Here is an 18,987-nt window from a genome sequence, read left to right as displayed (position 1 = left end):
AAAAATTTTTTTTAATGTTTATTTATTTTGAGAGAGGGAGAGACAGAGAGCAAGCAGGGGAGGGGCAGAGAGAGAGGGAGACACAGAATCAGAAGCGGACTCCAGGGACGCCTGGGTGGCTCAGTCAGTTGAGCATCTGACTTTGGCTCAGTTCATGATCTCATGGTTTGTGAGTTCGAGCCCCGCGTCGGGCTCTGGGCTGACAGCTCAGAGCCTGGAGCCCGCTTGGGATTCTGTGTCTCCCTCTCTCTCTGCCCCTCCCCCACTCATTCTCTGTCTCTCTCTGTCTCAGAAATAAATAAACATAAAAAAAAAAAAAAAAAAAAAAAAAAGAGGCGGGCTCCAGGCTCCAAGCTGTCTGCACAGAGCCCAACCTGGGGCTTGAACCCACACACTGTGAGATCATGACCTGAGCCGAAGAGCCGAAGTCGGATGCTTAACTGACTGAGCCACCCAGGCGCCCCTAGGATACTTGTGATGGCATTTAGGGCCAACCAGGGTAATCTGTCCACTTCATGACCCTTAACTGAATCACATCTGCAAAGACTCTTTTTGCATATAAGGTAAGTGTCATGGGCTGAATTATATCTCTGCAGAATTCGTATGTTGAAGCCCTACCCCCAGTACCTCAGAATGTGACTGCATTTGGAGACAGAGCCTTTCAAGAGGCAATTGGGTTGAAATGAGGTTATTAGAATGGGCTCTGATCCAATCTGACTGGTGTCCTTAGGAGAAGAGGCGATCACGAACACATGGGCCCAGAGCGAACACCATGTGAAGACACAGGGAGGAGAACAAACAGAGAGAGGTCTCAGAAGAAGCCAGCCCTGCTGGCACCTTGATCTTGGCCTTCTGGTCTCCAGAACCGAGAGAAAACACACTTCTGCTGTTCAGGCCACTTAGTCTGTAGTACTTGGCCATGGCAGCCTGAGCAGAGGAGGGCGGTGCTATTCACAAGGGTCCAGGGATTAGGACCTGGATGTCTTTGGGCCTATGATCAGCCCGACACCTTCACTTGCCATCTCTCTCCCTGGGTGTATAACTAATGAAAGCAAGGAGTTTATGTATTTTGTTCTTTTTTAAGTTTATGGGTTTATTTCTTGACGAAGAGCACAAGCGGGGGAGGGACAGAGAGAGGGGGAGAGACAGAATCCCAAGCAAGGCTCCGTGGTGTCAGTGCAGAGCCCCACGCAGGGGCTCGACCTCATGAACCATGAGATCATGACCTGAGCTGAAATCAAGAGTCGGTCGCTTAACTGACTGAGTCACCCAGGTGCTCCTGTATTTTGTTCTGAAAACAGTGTTTAAGGGGCGCCTGGGTGGCTCGGTCTGTTGAGCGTCCGACTTCGGCTCAGGTCATGATCTCACAGTTCTAGGATTCGAGCCCCGCGTCCGGGGCTGTGCCGACGGCTCAGAGCCTGGAGCCTGCTTCGGATTCTGTGTCTCCCTCTCTCTCTGCCCCTCCCCTACTCGCACTCTGGCTTTCTCTCTCAAACATAAATAAATAAACGTTAAAAGAAAAACCAGTGTTCATCCTCAGGGTGCGGAGTCAGGTAGTGAGCAAAAGAAGTGTAATACATGGTCTGTCACACGGCGACGGGTGCTCTGGAGAAAAGGCAGGGACAGGTGAGGGAGGAGGGTACCGTTTGTAACGTTAGAAACGGAGACTGAGGAGGACCTTCTGAGAAGGTGACACTGGAGTCACTGAGGGAGGCGAGGGAGCCAAGCACGTTGACAGCAGAGGGAAGAACGCTCCGGGCAGGAGAGACAGCAGATGTAGAGGCCTGCGGGGTCGGGGGGGGGGGGGGGGGGGGGGGGCCGCCCCCCGGCCAGGCAGCCCCCCGCTCCCTACAAGGGAGAGAGAGAGCCAGGGTAAATGCATGGCCTGGCAGAGGGCCAGGTAGCAGGACGCGTGGTCAGAACAGCCAGGACACTCCTGTGGGGACTCCTTGGCCATCAAAAGGTCTCTGGCTTTGGCCCTGAGTAAGCTGGGAGCCATGGCAGGATTTTGAGCAGGTGCTTGACTTGGCTTGACGTATGTTTTAAAAGGATTGTCTTGGCTGCTGCGTGGAGAGAAGGCTGGGGGGCGTCAGGGAGCTCGGTTAGGAAGCTGTGTCAGTAACTGGGGCAAGAGCTCCCGGGGGACCAGGACGCCACCCCTGGAGGCTGTGAGAAGTGGCTGGAATCTGGGGTCTTCTGGTGGTCGTGCTGCAGGATTTGCTGGCCAGTCTGCTGTGGGGCGTGAGGAGAGAGGGGTCCCAGATGGCTGTGAAGCTGCTGGCCTGACTACCAGAGAGCCACCCGAGCTGCCATCTAGGTGGGCAAGGCGGGAGGGGGCAGGCTTTGGAAGGTGGGGGGACTGGGCTCCAGCGGGGTGTCCGTGAGACTCCCAGGTGGACGTGTGAAGAGTTGGATGTGTTAGTCCAGAGCCCAGGGGAGAGATCTGTGCTGAAGGTGTCACTCTGGGAGTCGCCAATGCAGGGGTGGTGTTTAAAGCCATCAACTATGAGAAACCAAAGCAGGGAGACAGACTGATGGGCTGAATGCTGGGACTGGCAGACTTTCAGAGGCCAGAGAGTTGAGAGGGGACCGGCAAGGGATATTGAGATTTTTTTTTTAAAGTTATTTATTTATTTATTTATTTATTTATTTATTTATTTATTTGGGGTGGGGGTGGGGGAGGGAAATCCCAAGCAGGCTCCACACCCAGCGCAGAGTCTGATATGGGGCTTGAACCCACAAATCACGAGACCATGACCTGAGGCCAGTGGGACGGCTAGTCAACTGAGCTACCCAGGCACCCCAGCAAGGGATATTTTTGTTGAACGAGTAAGTGAGTGAGTGAGTGAGTGAGTCTCCTTTGTCGCCACTCTTGGGTGAGCTGTGTCATCCCTCACGGACTGTCACAGCGGTCCCCTTGTGGGTCTCCATGAACCCACCCCTCCCCCCTTTCCTCCCCTCCCCGCTCCCTCCAGGCACTCCAGCTGTCCTGACCCTCCTCCCTGCTCTTCCTGCTGAATTGCTTTTTGCGCTCCTCTGTCCTCTGGGACATCCTCCCGGAGCATCACCCCACCGCCTTCTCTTTCCATCCGACCCCCTCCTGGCACTGCTCGCACAGACACCCACACTCCCAACAGACAGCTCCCTCGCCGCCCTTCTGACCTAGGGGTATGCCCACCGGCCAGGGGGTTGGCTCTAGGACGGACGGAGGGAGGCCTGAAGCCACGTGGGCCCTGGGACGTGGAATCGGTGGTTTGGGGAGGAGATTCTGGAATCTGACACGCAGGGCGTGCTCCCAAGGGGAGTTGTGGGCTCCACGGGGGCGTGTTCCCGTGGGCCGTGTGGGTGAATGGCTCTTCCTTTGAGGGGATGTTTCAGAGGGAAACGCTTCTAGTTTTTCTTAGGTGGGGCCGTATCTCCCTTGTCTGCATGGCTGTTCACCAAGGCCGAGGGTTTGGTCTGGACACAGGGTCATTTTTGTTTTCTCCACCCCTTCGGCTGCACCCTCAGCATCTGGAGGCCACCCACTAGGCCCTGTGCTCCGGCTCTTGGGCCTAAGGGGGAGGCCTGGGGAAGGTGTGGCTGGGTGGGTGAGCCACCTCCTCAGGGGAGACCTCCGGGAGTGGGCATGTGTGGGGCCGGCTGGCCATGCTTCCCCTATAAAGGGGCTTTATTGTTAAAAGGCAGATTCAATTTGGAGAAGGATGGATCTGCCAGGAGCCACGGGCAGGTGATTTTTGGTAAACAGCACTCCCAAATACACCTCGAAGAGTGGAAGTTCCTTCCGTCCCTGGGGCAGATGAGACCGTACAGAGGAGGCCATGATACCGTTTCCTTCAAAAGGTTTTCACTTATTAGGCTTTTCTGAAGCAGTTAATTCTCTTTTCTTATTTAAAGGAAAAAAAAAATGTTTCATCCGGAGTTATACCCAAGTGATTAAAATGAATCTTCTGCTGGGGATATAGCTCCCCAGATCAGGAAAAAAAAAAAAAAATTTTTTTTTTTTTTTAATTAACCACGCGAATAAAACCAAGAGAGCATCAACAAGCAAAAACAGCCCCCAAATATCCAGGACAAAAAATAAAATATTTATTGATCTATCACAGCGAGACACAAAGAGATGGGCGGGGCAGGGGCGGGAAATGCTCTGAAATACAGTGGCTCGAGGGAGGGCTGGGGGTTACAGTACTGCATGGGGGGGACCCAGGTTGGGGAGAAGATTCCTGCTGCCCCAGCTGGCACAGCTCCTCACACCCTGGGTGCTCAGGCCCCATCGTAGGGGGGTGGGGTGGGGTGTGGAGGGGTGGAGGCAGGACACAGGCCGCCGGGACAGGTTAACCAGGTTGACGGTGGGGGCGCCCAGCCAGCTAGTGGTGCGGGGCGGTCAACTGGGGACAAGGATGGATGGACGGATGGACAGACGGGTGGATGGATTCCACAAGAGCAAGAGGGCTATTCCCGATGGCGGGGGGCGGGGGCGGGGTGTTCCCATCCGAAGGGGTCCCAGCCACGGGGAATAGGTGGGAGACGAGGGGGCCAAGAGGTGGTATGACCGAATCCAGCTTGAGGCTTTTGGTGCTTGGGTACCAACTGGACCGCAGCCGAGGTGGGGGGAGAGGTTCTGGTGGGCAGGGGGAGATGGGGCTGCCCAGGAAGTGTCTGCACCATCTTCAGAGGAGCCCCGGGGAGGGGGTCCCCGAGGGGCTGCCCTTCCCTCCTCCCTCCCCCCCCAGGAAGATGAGAGCACCAGCATGTAGCACCAAGTTCCCCTGGAGATGGAGAGCGTATGGAGGGGGAGCTCCTGGGTGGGAAGGGGGTGGGGGCAGGGGGCCGAGCCCACCCGCCCCTGGCCTCTGAAGTAAGGGGCTTCCTGGGGCCCACCTGGCCACCACTCTTGTGTCCTTGCTTTGCGGATTTCCGAGGCCACCCAGCCTGGCCTGTCCCCTCCCGGGGTGGGGACTGGGGAAGGGGAGTGGGGGAGGGATCACAAGGGGTTTACATTCTCCACCAAGCAGTAGCACCAACGTTGATGAGGTCGCGAGTCAGCGGTCCTGGGAAGCTCACTTTCTCTTCCGGCCACAGGATTTCCCCAGGCAGGCCCCACCTGGGTGGGAGGAGGCACGCGTGACCGTCCGGCCCCCTCTGGGTCCCGCTCAAGCCCCTGCCCACTCGGACCAGCTCCGAGCTGTTCTTGCACCCACATCACTGAAATGGGGAACAGAGGCTCCAAAGCCACGAGAAGTCTGGCCACCACCTCCCACCAGACTCTGAGCCGTCACATTGCACAAACTCCTTGTGGGCAGCTGGGTGGGAGCAGGGATAGTGATGCAATCAAGACTCAGAGAGGGGAAGGGACCTGGCCTGGACCAGGTCTCTATCTTCTGAGTCTACTGTATTTGAGAAGCCTTTAGCCAGCAGCTCTGAGCAGTCCCCATAAGGGAAAGGAGGGGAAGGGACAGCTGACAGAGTCTGGAGGAGACAGTCCTCCTAAACGTGAGGGTGCATCAGATGAACAGGCTCAGAGAAAGGGAGAGCTCGTAGCGGCTGAGCTGGGACACACACTCAGGACTCCTGCCCCCTCCAGGGGACCGTCTGATGGGCAAGCCTTGTTTTAAGCCACTGAGGCACCACCGTCTGCCAGTAGGGCCTGGAGCTCGACGTGGCTCCTACCGCCACCTGGTGGCAGCGGGCAGCCGAGCGGGACCAGGACAGGCTTCTCTCTGTGAAGCCCACGCTGGGGGCTTAGAAAACAGTGTGACAGGGCCACAGGCATCAAATAGTGCCTGACGGAGAGCTGGGTACCCTGGACAGGGTCAGGCTGGTCTCGCCTCTGCCTCCTCCTGCCCTGGCCTCAGCTGCCTCCTCTGTGTAGTGGGGATGCAGGGGAATGTGCAGCCTGAACACGCACGGGAGTGGAGCTGGGCTTCTTTGGGTCTCCTTTGGGCACTGCTGGGAGGTGCCTTTGGGGGTGCTGATCATGACCGCCCCACGCACTCCCAGAGGCACGTCTGCATCGTTGAGCGAGGGTGTGGCTCTGGGCCGGGTGATGGCCTCTGTACATCCTGCCCAGCTAGGGGCACCTTGGGTCCCCCACCCACCCCTCAAATTCCCTGACTCTAGGGTCTATTGTCCCGCTTTCTCTCTTTCCTTCCCTGTTCCTCCCTTCCCCACATCCCTTCTCTTTTCCTTGGCTCCTCCGGGTGAGGGTGGGCAGCAGGGAGCGAAAAACTGCCAGGGCTGGCTTGGGGTGAGCCCGGGGGATCCGGGCCCACTCTTAGCTCTGAGTGTGCGTGTCGGAAGTAGACGCAGGGATGGGGGGGTGGGCGTCCAGCTCCCCCCAGCCTCTCCATACCCTGCTAGGTCTAGTCCAAATGTGCTCCCCTCTCCTAGGCTGATGGATCCCAGCCCCCTGCCTCTGTCTGCCCCTGCCTACTCTGCCCTGTCCCCAGGGGCTGAGTCTCTACTCACCTTGGTATCCTAGGGCTCCCAGGGCCCCTCCAAAGGGCTTGGGAGGTTTGCCTGTGGAGGGGAGGGGGCCAGGCTTTCCTGCTTCTCCTAGAACCTTACGTTGTACCAGGCCTTCACCCTGTCTCAGGAGGTTCTGAAGGCCTTCCTGCCCCCAGCCTGCCCTCCAGTTATGCTCCCTGTGGACGGCATCCCACCTGTGGAGGTCTGAGCAGCTAGGAGGGCGCCCCCGCCCTGATCAGACCCTGGCCATGCCGACTGCCCCATCTAACATGCCCTAGGCTTTGGCCTCCCTGACCACCTACTTGAACGGACCTTGTTTCTCCCCTTACACACTTCCTTTCCTTTCCTCTGGGACCTTGTCCGTCTCTCCAGTTACACCAGAGACGGGGTGGGGTGGGAGTGGGGTGTTGACCAGGTCTCTATCTCACTCCTGGTGTCCCATCAAATGCCAGGCTGGGAGCCCCAGGAATGGGATCACCGCCCCCATTCTCACATCCCAGGGCTGAATTTTCTTGGCATCAGAGGGCCAGCCCGAGGCCGTGGCCACCATAGCATGGAGTACCCCGACTCCACGAAAGTAACTAGGGCCCTGCCTGAAGCGGGGCTCCTCCTTATTGCAGACTCACCGCCAATTCCCAGGCCCCCAGCTCCACCACCTGTGGGGCAGGGAGAGGGGCTGTGAGTATGTCTGCTTCTGGGGAGCCCGCCAAGCCTTTCCGGACAGTGTGGGCCCCACCCGAGAGGGCCAAGTTCTGAGCCTGGGGGTCAGGAGCCCGGGGCTCTGCCTCCCTCGGTGTGTGACCTTGGGCGAGTCCCTCCCACTGTCTGAACCTCAGTTTGCCTCATCTGGGACACGGGGCTTTGGAAAAGCTGATGCTCCCTGGCCCTTGCAAGGGAGGTGGAGAGGACTGAGGGGAGGCCCTGTTTCGTGTGATGGAGGTCATGGGTCTGCCCCCAGGTCCCGGCCCTTCTGAGCAGATGGCGTGGGGGAGTTGACAGGAAGGGGCCTGGGGACAGGGAGGCTGGGTGTACCTGGGTAAATGGGAGACAGTCCAAAGCCCGGTCTTGCCGCAACTCCTGTGGGAGGGGTTTGAGGTTGGTGTAGGGCAGGCCCTGCTCCAGCCGCTGGGCCTACTGCCTCTCTGCCCAGGACCACCCCCTCCCCCTGCGTGCCCCTCACTGGCTGAGCAGCTTTCTTTACAAACCTTGTCTCCAGCCCTGTAGCCCCAGCTCATCAGCCTGGTGTCTGTCCCCCACAGTGTACCCCCTGACCCTGAGGCCTGCCCCTTTGCCCAGGATGTTCCCTTTCCTGGACTATCCTCCCTCTCTCTCTCTCTCTCTCTCTCTCTCTCTCTCTGCCCCCTGTGTCTTTGTGCGAGATGCAGCTCCAGGGGTCCCCCGGCCGCTATCCAGACAGGCCTCCTCTAGGCCCTGGGCAGAGCTGAGGATTTCACAGAGAGATGGATGGCCCCTGCCTCCAACTGGGAATGGGCTGGTGGCCCCTAGGACACCTCCAAGGCCAGTGGCACCTGCAGGTGGACAGGGGTCAGGACCACACACGACTTAAGGGGTGCCGAGCACCCTCTCTGGGTTCTGGGGGCAAGAACAGGCCTTCAGGGCTATTGTGAGCAGGACTGAGGCCTGAGTTGGGGTGGGGACAGCGGACAGGGGTGGGGTGGGGTGCGAAGCAACCTGACACCTGGGCAGAGGGGAGGGCAGGAGAGAAACTCACCATATTTGGCCGCTTTAGCAGCTGCAGCTGGGGACACACCTGGGGAGACACGGGGTATGTGGGCTCAGGAACAGCAGGGCCCTCCCCGAGTCATGTCCCCTCCTGACCTGCTCGCTCCGCTTACCATCTGCCCGCCGACTCATCCGCCCTGCCTCCCTCCCTTATCCATCCCTCTTCCCAAAAGTCTTTAGTAAGCTCTTCCTGTGTGTCCAGGCTGGAGCACGCAGGACGAGATTCAGGCCGGCTCGGATAGGGGGACACAACGGATGACCCACGGAAGAGGGAAATGTCAACACGAGGCCCGCCATGGTGGCAGAGACTTCGGGGAAAAAAAAATTTCCCTCCTGACTTTGCTTTCCTTCTCTGGAAAATGGGCACAACCATCATTGTCTTGATGTACTCCCACTTAAAGTGGTCTGGGAGGCTGATGGAAGAGAGGGAGGGGAGGGGGCGCCCAACTGCAAGAGGGTGTTTGCTGAAGGTCCCCCAAATGCTACAGGTCAGCCTGAGGCAGGTACGTGGGGGTGGGAAAGAAGGTCAGTCTCTGTGTGTCTCTCTCTCATACACACACACACACACACACACACACACACACACGCCCCATGCACGCTCTGATTCCAGAGCAGCCACTCACCTCCAAAGCCCCCAACCCCTGGGATGGCTCCGCCAGCTCCGAGCCCCCCAACTCCCAGGGCTCCGGCTCCCCCGAGGCCTGTGGAGAGAGCCACGTGTTCAAATCCCGATGGTGGGAATAGCTGGTCTGTCTGCAGACAGTGGGGTTCTCATCCTTGGACCCAGGTGGAGCCTGAGCTCCTGGGGCCTCGAAGGGCTGGGCCCTGGGGAGACGATGCCTCTGAGGGCCCCGGGGGTGGGTCAGGGACTATGTGCTCCATGGTGCACGGTCAGAGGCCTCCCCGCCCCAAACCCCAGGGCCTGGGGGCCACCCCCACCTCCAACCAGCACTCACCAAACTGGGCAGCTTTGGCAGCAGCTTTGGCGGCAGCAGCTGAGGCAGCAGGTCCGGCTCCTGGGGACACAGGAGGAGGTCAGAGTGAGGGACTCTCCACTGGTCAGCATTCCTCCCTGCCCAGCCTTTCCTGGGCTTTTTAAAAATTTTTTAAAAATTTTTTAATGTTTCTATTTATTTTTGAAGGAGAGAGAGACAGAGCATGAGCAGGGGAGGAGCAGAGAGAGAGGGAGACACAGAATTCGAAGCAGGCTCCAGGCTCTAAGCTGTCAGCACAGAGCCCGACGCGGGGCTCGAACTCGCAAACGGTGAGATCATGACCTGAGCCGAAGTCGGACACTTAACCGACTGAGCCACCCAGGCGTCCCACCTGTCCTGGGCTTTTGACTCACCTACCACACCGCCTGGGACACCTACTCCGCCAAGAGCCCCCACCCCTGCAGCTCCTGTGGAGAGATGATGGAAAGTCAGCACCCCAATTTCTGCAGGACGAGGTCTCCCTGCCCCGGGGATGCTAGGCAGAGCAGACGGGTGGCCAAAGTCACGTGACCCAGCGGAAGGAGCCTCGGTATGGGTCCTGGCTCTGTCCTGACCAATCGGGCAAGGGGGGGACCCCTTTGAGCCTTGGCCCACCCGTTGTGTCTCCTTCCCAGACAGCTGGTGCTGGGAGCCACAGGTGGCCACAGCGGTGGCTACGAGCTGCGGAGGCTGCCCATCCTATGTTCAAATTCTGCTTTCTCACTATAGCTGTCGCCTCTCTGACCCCCAGAGCCCCATCTCCCTAACAGGGATGATGATCCTTACCCCACTCACACTACAGGTGTTTGGGGAGCGGACGTACTCTGAGTTCTGAACCTCCGTCCAGTACGGAGCTGCTGCGTATGGCCAGGTAACGCCTTACGCAACAGTCACGGTTCTCTGTGCTTTGCATGCGGTGGCCCGCTTATTATTCATTGCGACAGGGCAGGCAGGCACTATTATCGTCCCCATTGTGCAGATGAGAAAATTGAGGCCCGGCAGAGGCTACGCGGCGTCCTCAAGTTTCCACGGGCAAGAAATGGGAGCCAGCGCCCTTAACTGCTTTGTTTCCCTGGCAACGTCTGTTAGGCTCAGGCAGGCCAGCAGCCGGCAAGGAACAGGAGAGGGGCCTGTGGGCCACCAGGCCCGTGGGGGGTGGGGTGGGGTGGGGGCCGAGGAAGCCGGGATTTTCCGAAGTGGAAACGGGCCCCAAGCGGACTGGCCGGGGCCGGTTGGCGGTTCCCTGGCAGAGGCCGAGTCCGGCTCCTAGGAGGCCAGGAATGCGGGGGCCACAGACAATGTGGGTCTGTCCAGGCGGGCTGCCACGTCCTCCAGGCTCGTGGCAGGCACAGTCATGCTGACAGCGAGGCAGGCGGGAGGTGAGCCTAGACGAGGTGTCCTGGCTGGGCTGGAGAGGAGGCAGGAGCTGCCCGGCCGACAGCAGGCGGGGCCCCTGGCCTCGGGTCCCATGAAACTGTCAGGGCCAGAAGGGCCTTAGGGACCATGGTCCTCATCAAGGAACTGCCACCAGTGGCGGGGGGGTGGGGTTGGGGGGAGGAGGGGGTTTGGAAATGTGAGGGGCGTTTCGAGTCGTCCCGGAGCTGGAAGCATGATAGGCATTTAGGGGGCAGGAGCCAGGTCTACTGAACCATCATTAATGTGTCCTAGAAACTGCCTTTTTCCACCCTGACCATCCCAGCCGTGCTCTGCAAGCTCCGGGCCCCGGGCCCTGGCCCCGTGGAGGAGAGACGGGTGACCAGGTGTTCTCAGGGCTGATAGGGCAGCAAGCAAGCCACCCAAGGGGGGTAGGCAGTGGGCAGTGGGCAGGGCGCACTCACCATATTTGGCTGCTTTAGCGGCAGCCAGGGATCCAGGCACTGGGGAAAAAGGAAAAGAGGGCTGGTCAGCAGCTGAGCTCTGTGCCCAGAAGTTCTGCCTCCTCCAGGCAGCCCTCCCTGACTTCATCAGCCTTCATCGTTCGTCTCAAAGCCCTGGAACAGAGACTCCCAGCCAGGAGCTCACCCTGACAGGTACAGAGCTCCGGGATCTAACCGTGCCACTGCCAGTCTGGTCTGGGGCTGCTTGGAGGCTGAACTGTGCCTCCTTCTTCCAGTGTGATCTGCCTGAGGCTGGACGCAGAGCAGGGGCTAGGTGAAGAACTGGAGGTCCTAGTGGCCCTCTTGCCACAGTGCACTGCTGAATGGGAGCCAGACTGGCCCCACTCATGCCCGCTGACCCCAGGGACCTCCACCCTCCTTTCCTGGGTTGTGGGCTCCTTTTCACTTCGGAACCCCATTACTCCTCTACTGAGCAGGCAGAAACTCTGAAATCTAGCAGCCTGGGGGCACTCCCTTTGCCTGGCCTGCCCCCCATCTGTTACCCTAGTCATCTCTGACTGCTCAGGAGGACCTGATGGGGAGTTTACTACGATCCCCTGAGTAAGGCTCCCAGGAATGTGTGGCCAGGAAGAGAGGTCTCCCTCCTCCGAGCTCAGGGGGCAGTTTCCGCCCAGCCCCTAGAAGGCCCCTCACCCGCACCTGCCCCAAAGCCAGGAACGCCAACGCCAGCTCCAAAGCCAGGAACGCCAGCACCAACTCCAAAGCCAGGAACGCCGGCACCAACTCCAAAGCCAGGAACACCAGCAGGAAGCCCAGCTGCAGCCCCTGGGGGAGATGGGCAGGGGTGCGGTGGCAGCAGGTAGGGAGCATGCGCCCCTGGGGGTGTCCCACCCAGGAAGCCGAGTCAGGCCCCAAGAGTGGGGCCCAGACCCATGCAGGGGTCTCCTTGCCCTTAACCTGCCCTCTGTACTCCTACCAGGAATGGTCTTCCTAAAACTCCCACTGACCACCAAGTCCAGCCTCTCCCAGTCTGGCATTCAGGGCCAGACGGTGGCTGTGGACACCACCATCCTTTCTAGACTGGTTCCTCACCCCCCTACCGGCTCCTTCCCTCTTGGATTAACTCACTTCTGACAACCATCTGCAACATTTGCCGTCGGCACCCGTGTGTCCCATATAAGAACAGGAAACTCGGAGGTTGCTTCGCTAGTGTGGGACCCAGGGCTTGAACCCAGGTCTCCCTCATGCCCAGTCTATGCTTCCAACCCCTCTGGTGCTGAGGCTGCATATCGTGGCTTGGGTCACACTAGGCCAGCCCCAGGCTCGCAGGGGTGAGGGGAGAAAGGTGGTAGGGCACTCACGGTACTGGGCTTTGGCGGCCGCTTTAGCAGCGGCTTTGGCTGCAGCTGGGGTCCCCACTCCTGCAGGGGGAGAGAGGGGGGGGTTCAGAGATGGCACCCATGGAGGATTCAGAGGTCCCTCAGGCCCTCTTACTCAGTAGCTCACCTATAACACCACCAGGGCCAATGCCAATGCCGGGAGCCACGCCGGGAGCCACGCCGGGAGCCACGCCGGGAGCCACGCCAATTCCAGGGCCTAAACCTGCAAGAACGGAGGAGCTAATTCTTAACCAAGTCCTGACCAAGGAAGACAGCTGCAGGCTGGAAGTCCAGAGCCTTGAGATCTTGTCCCAGCCCAGACACAGACTTGCTGTGTGACCTTGGACAAGTTACTTTCCCTTGATGGGCCTGAGTTTCCTCATTCCTAAAACGAGACATGTGTGGGATCAGGAGCTCTTAACCTTTGGAGGACAGGGGCCCCTTGGAGACTTTCGGGGGTGATGGAGGCAGTTACACAGTAAAGGGAGCTCTGCAAGACAGGTAGACCCGGGCTCAAAGCTCAGCTCCGCCGCCATTTGGCTGTGTAAATGTGGACGTGTCACTTAGGCTCTCAGAACCTCAGTTTCCACATCTGTAAAATGGGAATGGTAGTACCAACTTCGCAAAGTCGGTGTAAGGATTGCCTCCGCAAACAGCAGCTTTGTATAAAAGGGGTTGTTTGTCATATGTGAGTTTGGGGGTCAGCAGCCCCGACGTTGAGACTCTGGCCTAGACAGTGCTGAGTTGTGTGATCTGAACCTTGATATCTGCAGGTCCCCAAATTGCCTCTTTGCCCCCGCCCTGGCCCAGGGCCTGGCTTACAGATGGGAAGGAATCTAGAAGGGCTGCTGTGGTTTGGCATATTCAGGAAGGTGCTGGTCAGGGAGCCAGAAATACTGGCCATAGCTCAAGGAGATGGGAGTCCAGTGAGCCCAGCGTGAGGTGCAGAGGGGGGCAGGCCCCAGCTGGACTCGGAGGCGACGGGGGCTTTGGGAAGGATGGGGAGCCCGGTCCTGGAGGGCTCACCAGGGCCCGCTCTCACTTTGTTTTCCTGATCAGGACTTCACCCACACCCCTAAAAGCAGTCAGATAAGCCAACGATTATGAGAAAGCCCAGGATGTGACAGCCCGAGGGGACTTGCCTCCTTGGGGGGAGGGGCCCCATTAGACCCTAGAACAGGGAACATGAGAGAGCCGTGCTCCAGAATGGGGGGTTCGGGGGGACACTTACCAAACTGGGCGGCTTTGGCAGCGGCCTTGGCGGCTGCGGCGGCCGGGGTCCCCACTCCTGGAGAGGTGAAGAACAGGGATCAGGGGGCAGTCCCTGGCACCCCTCCCCACATCCTCCCTTCCCCTTCCCCGATTTTGGAAAGACCACCCATAGGGAAATGTCCCCTCCCCCAGCAGACCCTCCCCACGCTGCCTCCTTGTCCCTGCAGACAGAGAAGGAAGCACATGGAGTCGGCCTGCGTCCCACTCCGAGGATGGCCCGCTAGTCAACCTAGGCACGTCCCTTCCCTGGGAAGCGGCCCTGGGACCGTGACATTCTAGCTCTGGCTATGGCAGACCGGAGCCCAAAGCTGATGGATTGAAGCACAGACCCTCTCCTCATCCTCTAGAAGGCTTGTGCAGCTTTCTGCTGATGGTGGTGTTTATTTAAAAAAAAAAAAAAAGAAGAAGAAGAAAAAAAGAAAAAAGAGAAATTCCTAACAGTGCCTGTATCCCAAATGGGAGGAAACAGCCCATTTCTTAGGGGGAAACTCAGAAGGGAAATTTTCTCCCGGAAAGAAGGCACAGAAGAGAAATCTGGTGGGGAAAAAGCCACCGAGGACGTGAGCCCAACGGTGGTATAGAACTTCCCGCCTGATCAGGAACCAGAAAGGCCCCTGGAGTGAAGGAGGCCATCCAGCCCTGGCAGAGCACAGCTCGGCCGCCTAGCTGGATGACGGCTGACTTCCCGCGCCCCCCCCCCCCCCCCCCCCGCCCCGGCAAGCTGGGGTCCCCTGGAGGGGCGTCCCTCCAAAGGGGAATTTGCCCTCTCCCCTCCCCACCCCTGGGCTCCGTGAAGTCTTGCCATCCGCAAAGTGATGTACTTGACCCGGTCAACTCCAGGGCTCCTTTTGTGAGACAAAGCCACCCCTCCTCTGGGTTGGGGACGCAGCTCACCTGGCACCCCTCCTACGCCTGGCACGCCTGCTACTCCGTCTCCGATGCCTGGCACCAGCCCGCCCAAGCCTCCGACCCCTCCAGCACCTAGAAGAGCAAAGAGCGTCAGGCTCCTGGGAGAGGGAAGGGGAGACGGTGGCGTGGGGAACAGAATGGCCACACGGGCACCTCCACCTGGCTGATGTGGGGTACAGCTGAGAAGCGGGGCTGATAATCATAGTGGTGAGCAACTGAAAAGGGCAGAAGAGGTCAGAGTGGCTTCGGAAGATGGGGTCGGGGGACTCCTGACCTTGACCCAGGCCATTCAGCCCCAGGGGCCTGAGGGTGGGGTTGCTCTGCCCTCTCGCTGGAGAACTGCTCTGAGCTTGGAGCCTGGGCCCCAGGTCAGATAAGCCAACAATTGTGAGAAAGCCCAGGATGTGACAGCCTGAGAGCAGGGCTGGGTGAGCAGGAGGGGAGGGCACCGCCCTGGGTGTGGGGACAGGCAAGGCAAGGGCACTTACCGTACTTGGCTGCCTTGGCGGCTGCTGCTGCCTGAGCTGCGGCTGCTGCCTGGGCAGCGGCTGCTGCGAGGAAAGAGAGAAAGTTTGGGGCATCTCAGTGGGGCTGGGCGAGCAGTGCTCATACCCAAAGTTGCTGGAGGCCGTCCTCGCGCGTGTTGAAGCCCAGTCTACGCTCCCTTGCGCCCCCCTGCCTCCCCCTGCCCCCCCCCCCCCCAGCCCTACAAAAGAGAAGTTAACCCAGATGGAACTAAGGCTCACGGGAAAGGCCAGCTCCAGGGACAGCTCCAGGGACAGCGCCCACTCCAGCTCCAACACCGTAACCAGGAAAGCCCCCGGCGCCAATCCCGAAGGTGGGAATGCCTCCAACTCCCACTCCCGCTCTGGCCCCTGCAGAGGGAAGAGAGTTGGGTGGAAAAGCATCTCAGTGAGGGAGGCTGGGGAGGGCTCTGGGGGGTGCCGGTCAGCCGGAAAGACGATGCAAACCTCTCCCAAGTCTGATGAATGAAGGACCGGAAACCATAGAATGCATGGGCCTCCTGCCAGCCTCCTGCGGGGAGCATTTACGGACACCCTGCCCCCTCCACTCTCCAACCACTGTCTTCTCTGAAGGGCCCTTTTGTCGGCTATAGAGAGATTGTGGGCAGGTCCCGTATCCCCAGTCAGGCTTGGGCTCCTCTGAGAGGGCCCTGGCCAGGGCAGGGAGGCTCAGGGACGTGGTCTCCACTGGAATGCCGTACTGGGACTCTCCCATCACTCAGCCCCATGGCCTCGTGGTGGGAGACGACCAGAGGAGACACTGCCCTGGGGCCCAACAGTTCCAAGTCCCAGCTCTGTCAGTGGCTTGTGCTGTGACCTTGGGTAAGTCACTCCCCTTCTTTCTCTGGCCAGAACAGGATGGGGCAGAGCTAGCCACACAGCACTCACCGTATTTGGCTGCTTTGGCGGCTGCTTTGGCGGCTGCAGCTGGTGACACAGCTCCTGGAGAGGCCAAGGGGGACACAGATGACGCAAAGTTCTGCCTATCCATTCACCCATGCATATCCGCGTTTACTCCTCTGACCATCTGTCTACTTAACCACCCATTCATCCACCCATCGACCTACCCACACGTCTGTCCATTTGTTTGTCTGTCCATTGTTGGCTGTCCATTTGCTTGGACTTCAATCCACCCGCTCAACGACTTATCTCTCTGTCCTTCTGTGCACCTACCTATCCATCCACTTATTCACTCATCCGCCTATCTAGCCATTCATCTATCCATCCAATCATTCATTTTGCATTTGCCTTCCACACACCCATCTAGTCATTTGCTCACTGAACCATGTGCTTATCCATCCATCATGCATGATCCAGGCACCCATCTATCCAGCCATCCATCTTTCTAGCCACTTATCTAGGGCCCCATCTGTCCTTCCATCCCTGCGTCATCTATCCATCCATCATTTTACCCATGTGTCTAGTCATCCATATATCTACATATCCTTGTACTGTCCCTTCATCTACCCATTCCCTCATCCATCAACTTGTCTACTCACCTACTCACTTGCCATTCACCTACAAACCCAGGTGTCCATCCATCCATCCATCCATCCATCCACTTACCCACCATTTACTGAGCACTTATTCAGCTAAGGGCTGGGAACACAGACATGAAAAAGAAATGGCCACTGCTGCCAGGAGCACACTGACAGCCAGAGGATGAATTAGAGAAGATGATGCTGACAGTGACTAATTAGGAGGTTGTTACAGCCCAAGGAGGAGAAGGCGAGGCATGGGCAGTCGTATGAAGAGAAGAGGATAGATGCGTGAGGTATTAGGGGGAATCTGAAAGTCTTAGCAATCGTTTCAGTATCTCTCTCTCACCCGCGCGCATATGCACGCGCACACAGCCCAGCTCACCTAGTCAACCCACAATTCCCCGGGCCCCCAGTACCTGGGACTCCAACACCTGGGACTCCAACACCTGGGACCCCAACACCTGGGACTCCAACACCTGGAACGCCAACACCTGGGACCCCAACACCTGGAACGCCAACACCTGGGACCCCAACACCCGGGACTCCAACTCCTGGGACAAAGCCTGGCCCACCAGGCACCACGCCTCCGGCAGCTCCTGTGGGAGGAAAGGATTGTCTTCCTGGCCGGACCCTGTGGGAATCTCAGAGGGCCCCCAAGGGCATGGCTCTGGTGATCTGTGGGAGAGGCAGGTCCTGAGTGCAGATCCCAGGCAGGCTGGCCTTGCCCCTGCGTGGATCCAACCCATCGGAGAGAAGGGGAGGCCGACGGAACCTGCACAGAGCTCTGCGGGTTTGGATCGGTGGACGGGAAGAGCCCGATCTGTGTCTAAAGTAAAGTCAGGTCTCTCCGCTGGGCGCCCAGGCAGTGGGTGCAGCAGGTGCGGGCAGCCCTGAAGGTAGGAAGGGCTCCCACTCCATGGGAGCCCCCTCACCCGCCACCAGCTGGGCCAATCAGTGGAAAGTAATGGCCTTCTGGGCAGAGTGGCCAGAGCAGGCAAAGGCAAGGAGGTAGGGACATCGCATGTTTGGGGCGGGGGCCGGGGTGGGGGATAGAGGCTGCCATAGATGGATGGAGGTCTTGTAGGGCTGGGCTGTGCAAGGCCCATGCAGACGGGGGTCTGGGGGCAGGCTGGGGCCCCGGGCCTGCTCAGGGCACTCACCGAATTTAGCTGCCTTGGCGGCGGCTTTAGCAGCAGCAGCAGCAGCAGCAGGAGTCCCTGCCCCTGAGAGACAGTCACAGAGGGTGAGGCCCTTTCCCGGGGACCCTCTCAAGGACACCCCCACCCCCAGCGGTACAGACGCTACCTGCGATGCCTCCAATCCCAGGAATTGCGCCGGCCCCACCAGGAATGCCGCCACCTCCAACACCAGGGAGAACCCCGGCTCCTCCAGCACCTGCTGGGATGGGGACAGTGATGTGGCTCCCAGGGCCCCGCCCCCGGGAGGCCCCGGGCAGGAAGGCTCCTTGGATGCCGGCATTTTAACCAGCACAATCTCCACTGGGAACGAGGCCCAGGCATCTCCGGATGGGCCTGCTGGAGAAGGCCCCCACCCGACTGTTCCTTGACTCACCCCCAAAGTGTCCATTTCAACACGCTCATTAAGGGACTTGTATGTTTTCAGACAAATCCCATCCTGATCACTGCCACATACTGAGAAACCACAAGCGGCCGCTCCCCGGGCCAGAGGGGCCCCTGCAGGAATGTTCAAGGCTTCCTCTCCCTGTGTTCCAAAGCCTCGGCCAAGTTTGTAATCCAAGCGCCTGGCTGCCTGGCTCTGGCAGCCCCTCTCTGTCCCACTCTCCTGCTCCCACATTCCAGCCATCCCCTCCAGCCTTGGGGGCCTAGAGGGAGGGCCTGCGGGGCCTCCAGGGAGCAGGCCTCCCGCTCAGTACTCTGCCCCTCCCCCACCCATCCTCCCACCTTGGGCCGGTGGGGAGGTGTCCTCTGTCCCATCTCGGTACAGGAAGGGCTCCCCCGGGAACTAGAGATGAAGCCAAGGGCTTCAGTCCCAGTAGACTGATTCTGAACTGGGGGATGATCTGGGGCAGGGGCATAGATGTTCACTCTGCCCACTACACGGGCGCAGGGAAGGCCTCGCCACCTTTGCTGGTCAAGGCATCACTGACTTGAGCGGGTTGGACGTTGTATAGCACACATTAACTTGATAGTGAACAACAACATTGTTTAAATGCGCAAGTATGCACCACCCAAAATGATCATTCCAACCACCGTAGAAACCTATCCCCTCTGCCTGGGCTTCTCCTTCCTATATTCACCACATGGTAAACTCCAGAATCACACATGATTTTCCCTGAGAAGCCTTCCTGATTTTCCCCAGGTAGAAATAATGTCTCCCTCTTCTTGACTCCCACCACAGTGCCTGCATTTTCCAGCAGG

The 18,987-nt window shown here is 59.0% G+C and overlaps 1 protein-coding gene and 1 pseudogene across 15 annotated transcripts in view; both read right to left on the bottom strand.

Annotated features, from left to right (window-relative positions):
* Window positions 1-4,067: 4,067 nt before the first annotated feature.
* On the bottom strand, window positions 4,068-4,695 carry LOC121017743 (vegetative cell wall protein gp1-like; annotated as a pseudogene).
* ELN (elastin) overlaps window positions 4,068-18,987 on the bottom strand; it is a 30,867-nt gene continuing 15,947 nt past the window's right edge. For 9 of the 15 annotated variants that reach the window (XM_040456159.1, XM_040456162.1, XM_040456157.1 and 6 more), the window contains 18 exons: window positions 17,894-17,986; window positions 17,749-17,811; window positions 17,005-17,184; window positions 15,996-16,049; window positions 15,330-15,458; window positions 15,072-15,134; window positions 14,569-14,655; window positions 13,634-13,690; window positions 12,530-12,625; window positions 12,385-12,444; window positions 11,723-11,848; window positions 11,024-11,062; window positions 9,560-9,613; window positions 9,168-9,227; window positions 8,835-8,912; window positions 8,201-8,239; window positions 7,501-7,545; window positions 4,068-5,104 (listed from right to left, as the gene is read on the bottom strand). In XM_040456159.1, coding sequence (XP_040312093.1) covers window positions 5,061-5,104; window positions 7,501-7,545; window positions 8,201-8,239; window positions 8,835-8,912; window positions 9,168-9,227; window positions 9,560-9,613; window positions 11,024-11,062; window positions 11,723-11,848; window positions 12,385-12,444; window positions 12,530-12,625; window positions 13,634-13,690; window positions 14,569-14,655; window positions 15,072-15,134; window positions 15,330-15,458; window positions 15,996-16,049; window positions 17,005-17,184; window positions 17,749-17,811; window positions 17,894-17,986 — 1,367 coding nt within the window. In that variant the 3' untranslated portion in view covers window positions 4,068-5,060. The remainder of the gene's footprint in view (window positions 5,105-7,500; window positions 7,546-8,200; window positions 8,240-8,834; window positions 8,913-9,167; window positions 9,228-9,559; window positions 9,614-11,023; window positions 11,063-11,722; window positions 11,849-12,384; window positions 12,445-12,529; window positions 12,626-13,633; window positions 13,691-14,568; window positions 14,656-15,071; window positions 15,135-15,329; window positions 15,459-15,995; window positions 16,050-17,004; window positions 17,185-17,748; window positions 17,812-17,893; window positions 17,987-18,987) is intronic. The other 6 variants (XM_040456158.1, XM_040456161.1, XM_040456152.1 and 3 more) reach the window with 4 other exon arrangements.

This window comes from Herpailurus yagouaroundi, unplaced genomic scaffold (assembly GCF_014898765.1).
Source record: "Herpailurus yagouaroundi ecotype Mexico unplaced genomic scaffold, PumYag 216, whole genome shotgun sequence".
Taxonomy (NCBI): domain Eukaryota; kingdom Metazoa; phylum Chordata; class Mammalia; order Carnivora; family Felidae; genus Herpailurus; species Herpailurus yagouaroundi.
The sequence above is the reverse complement of the archived record's forward strand: the minus strand, read 5'-3'. Positions and strand labels throughout refer to the sequence as shown.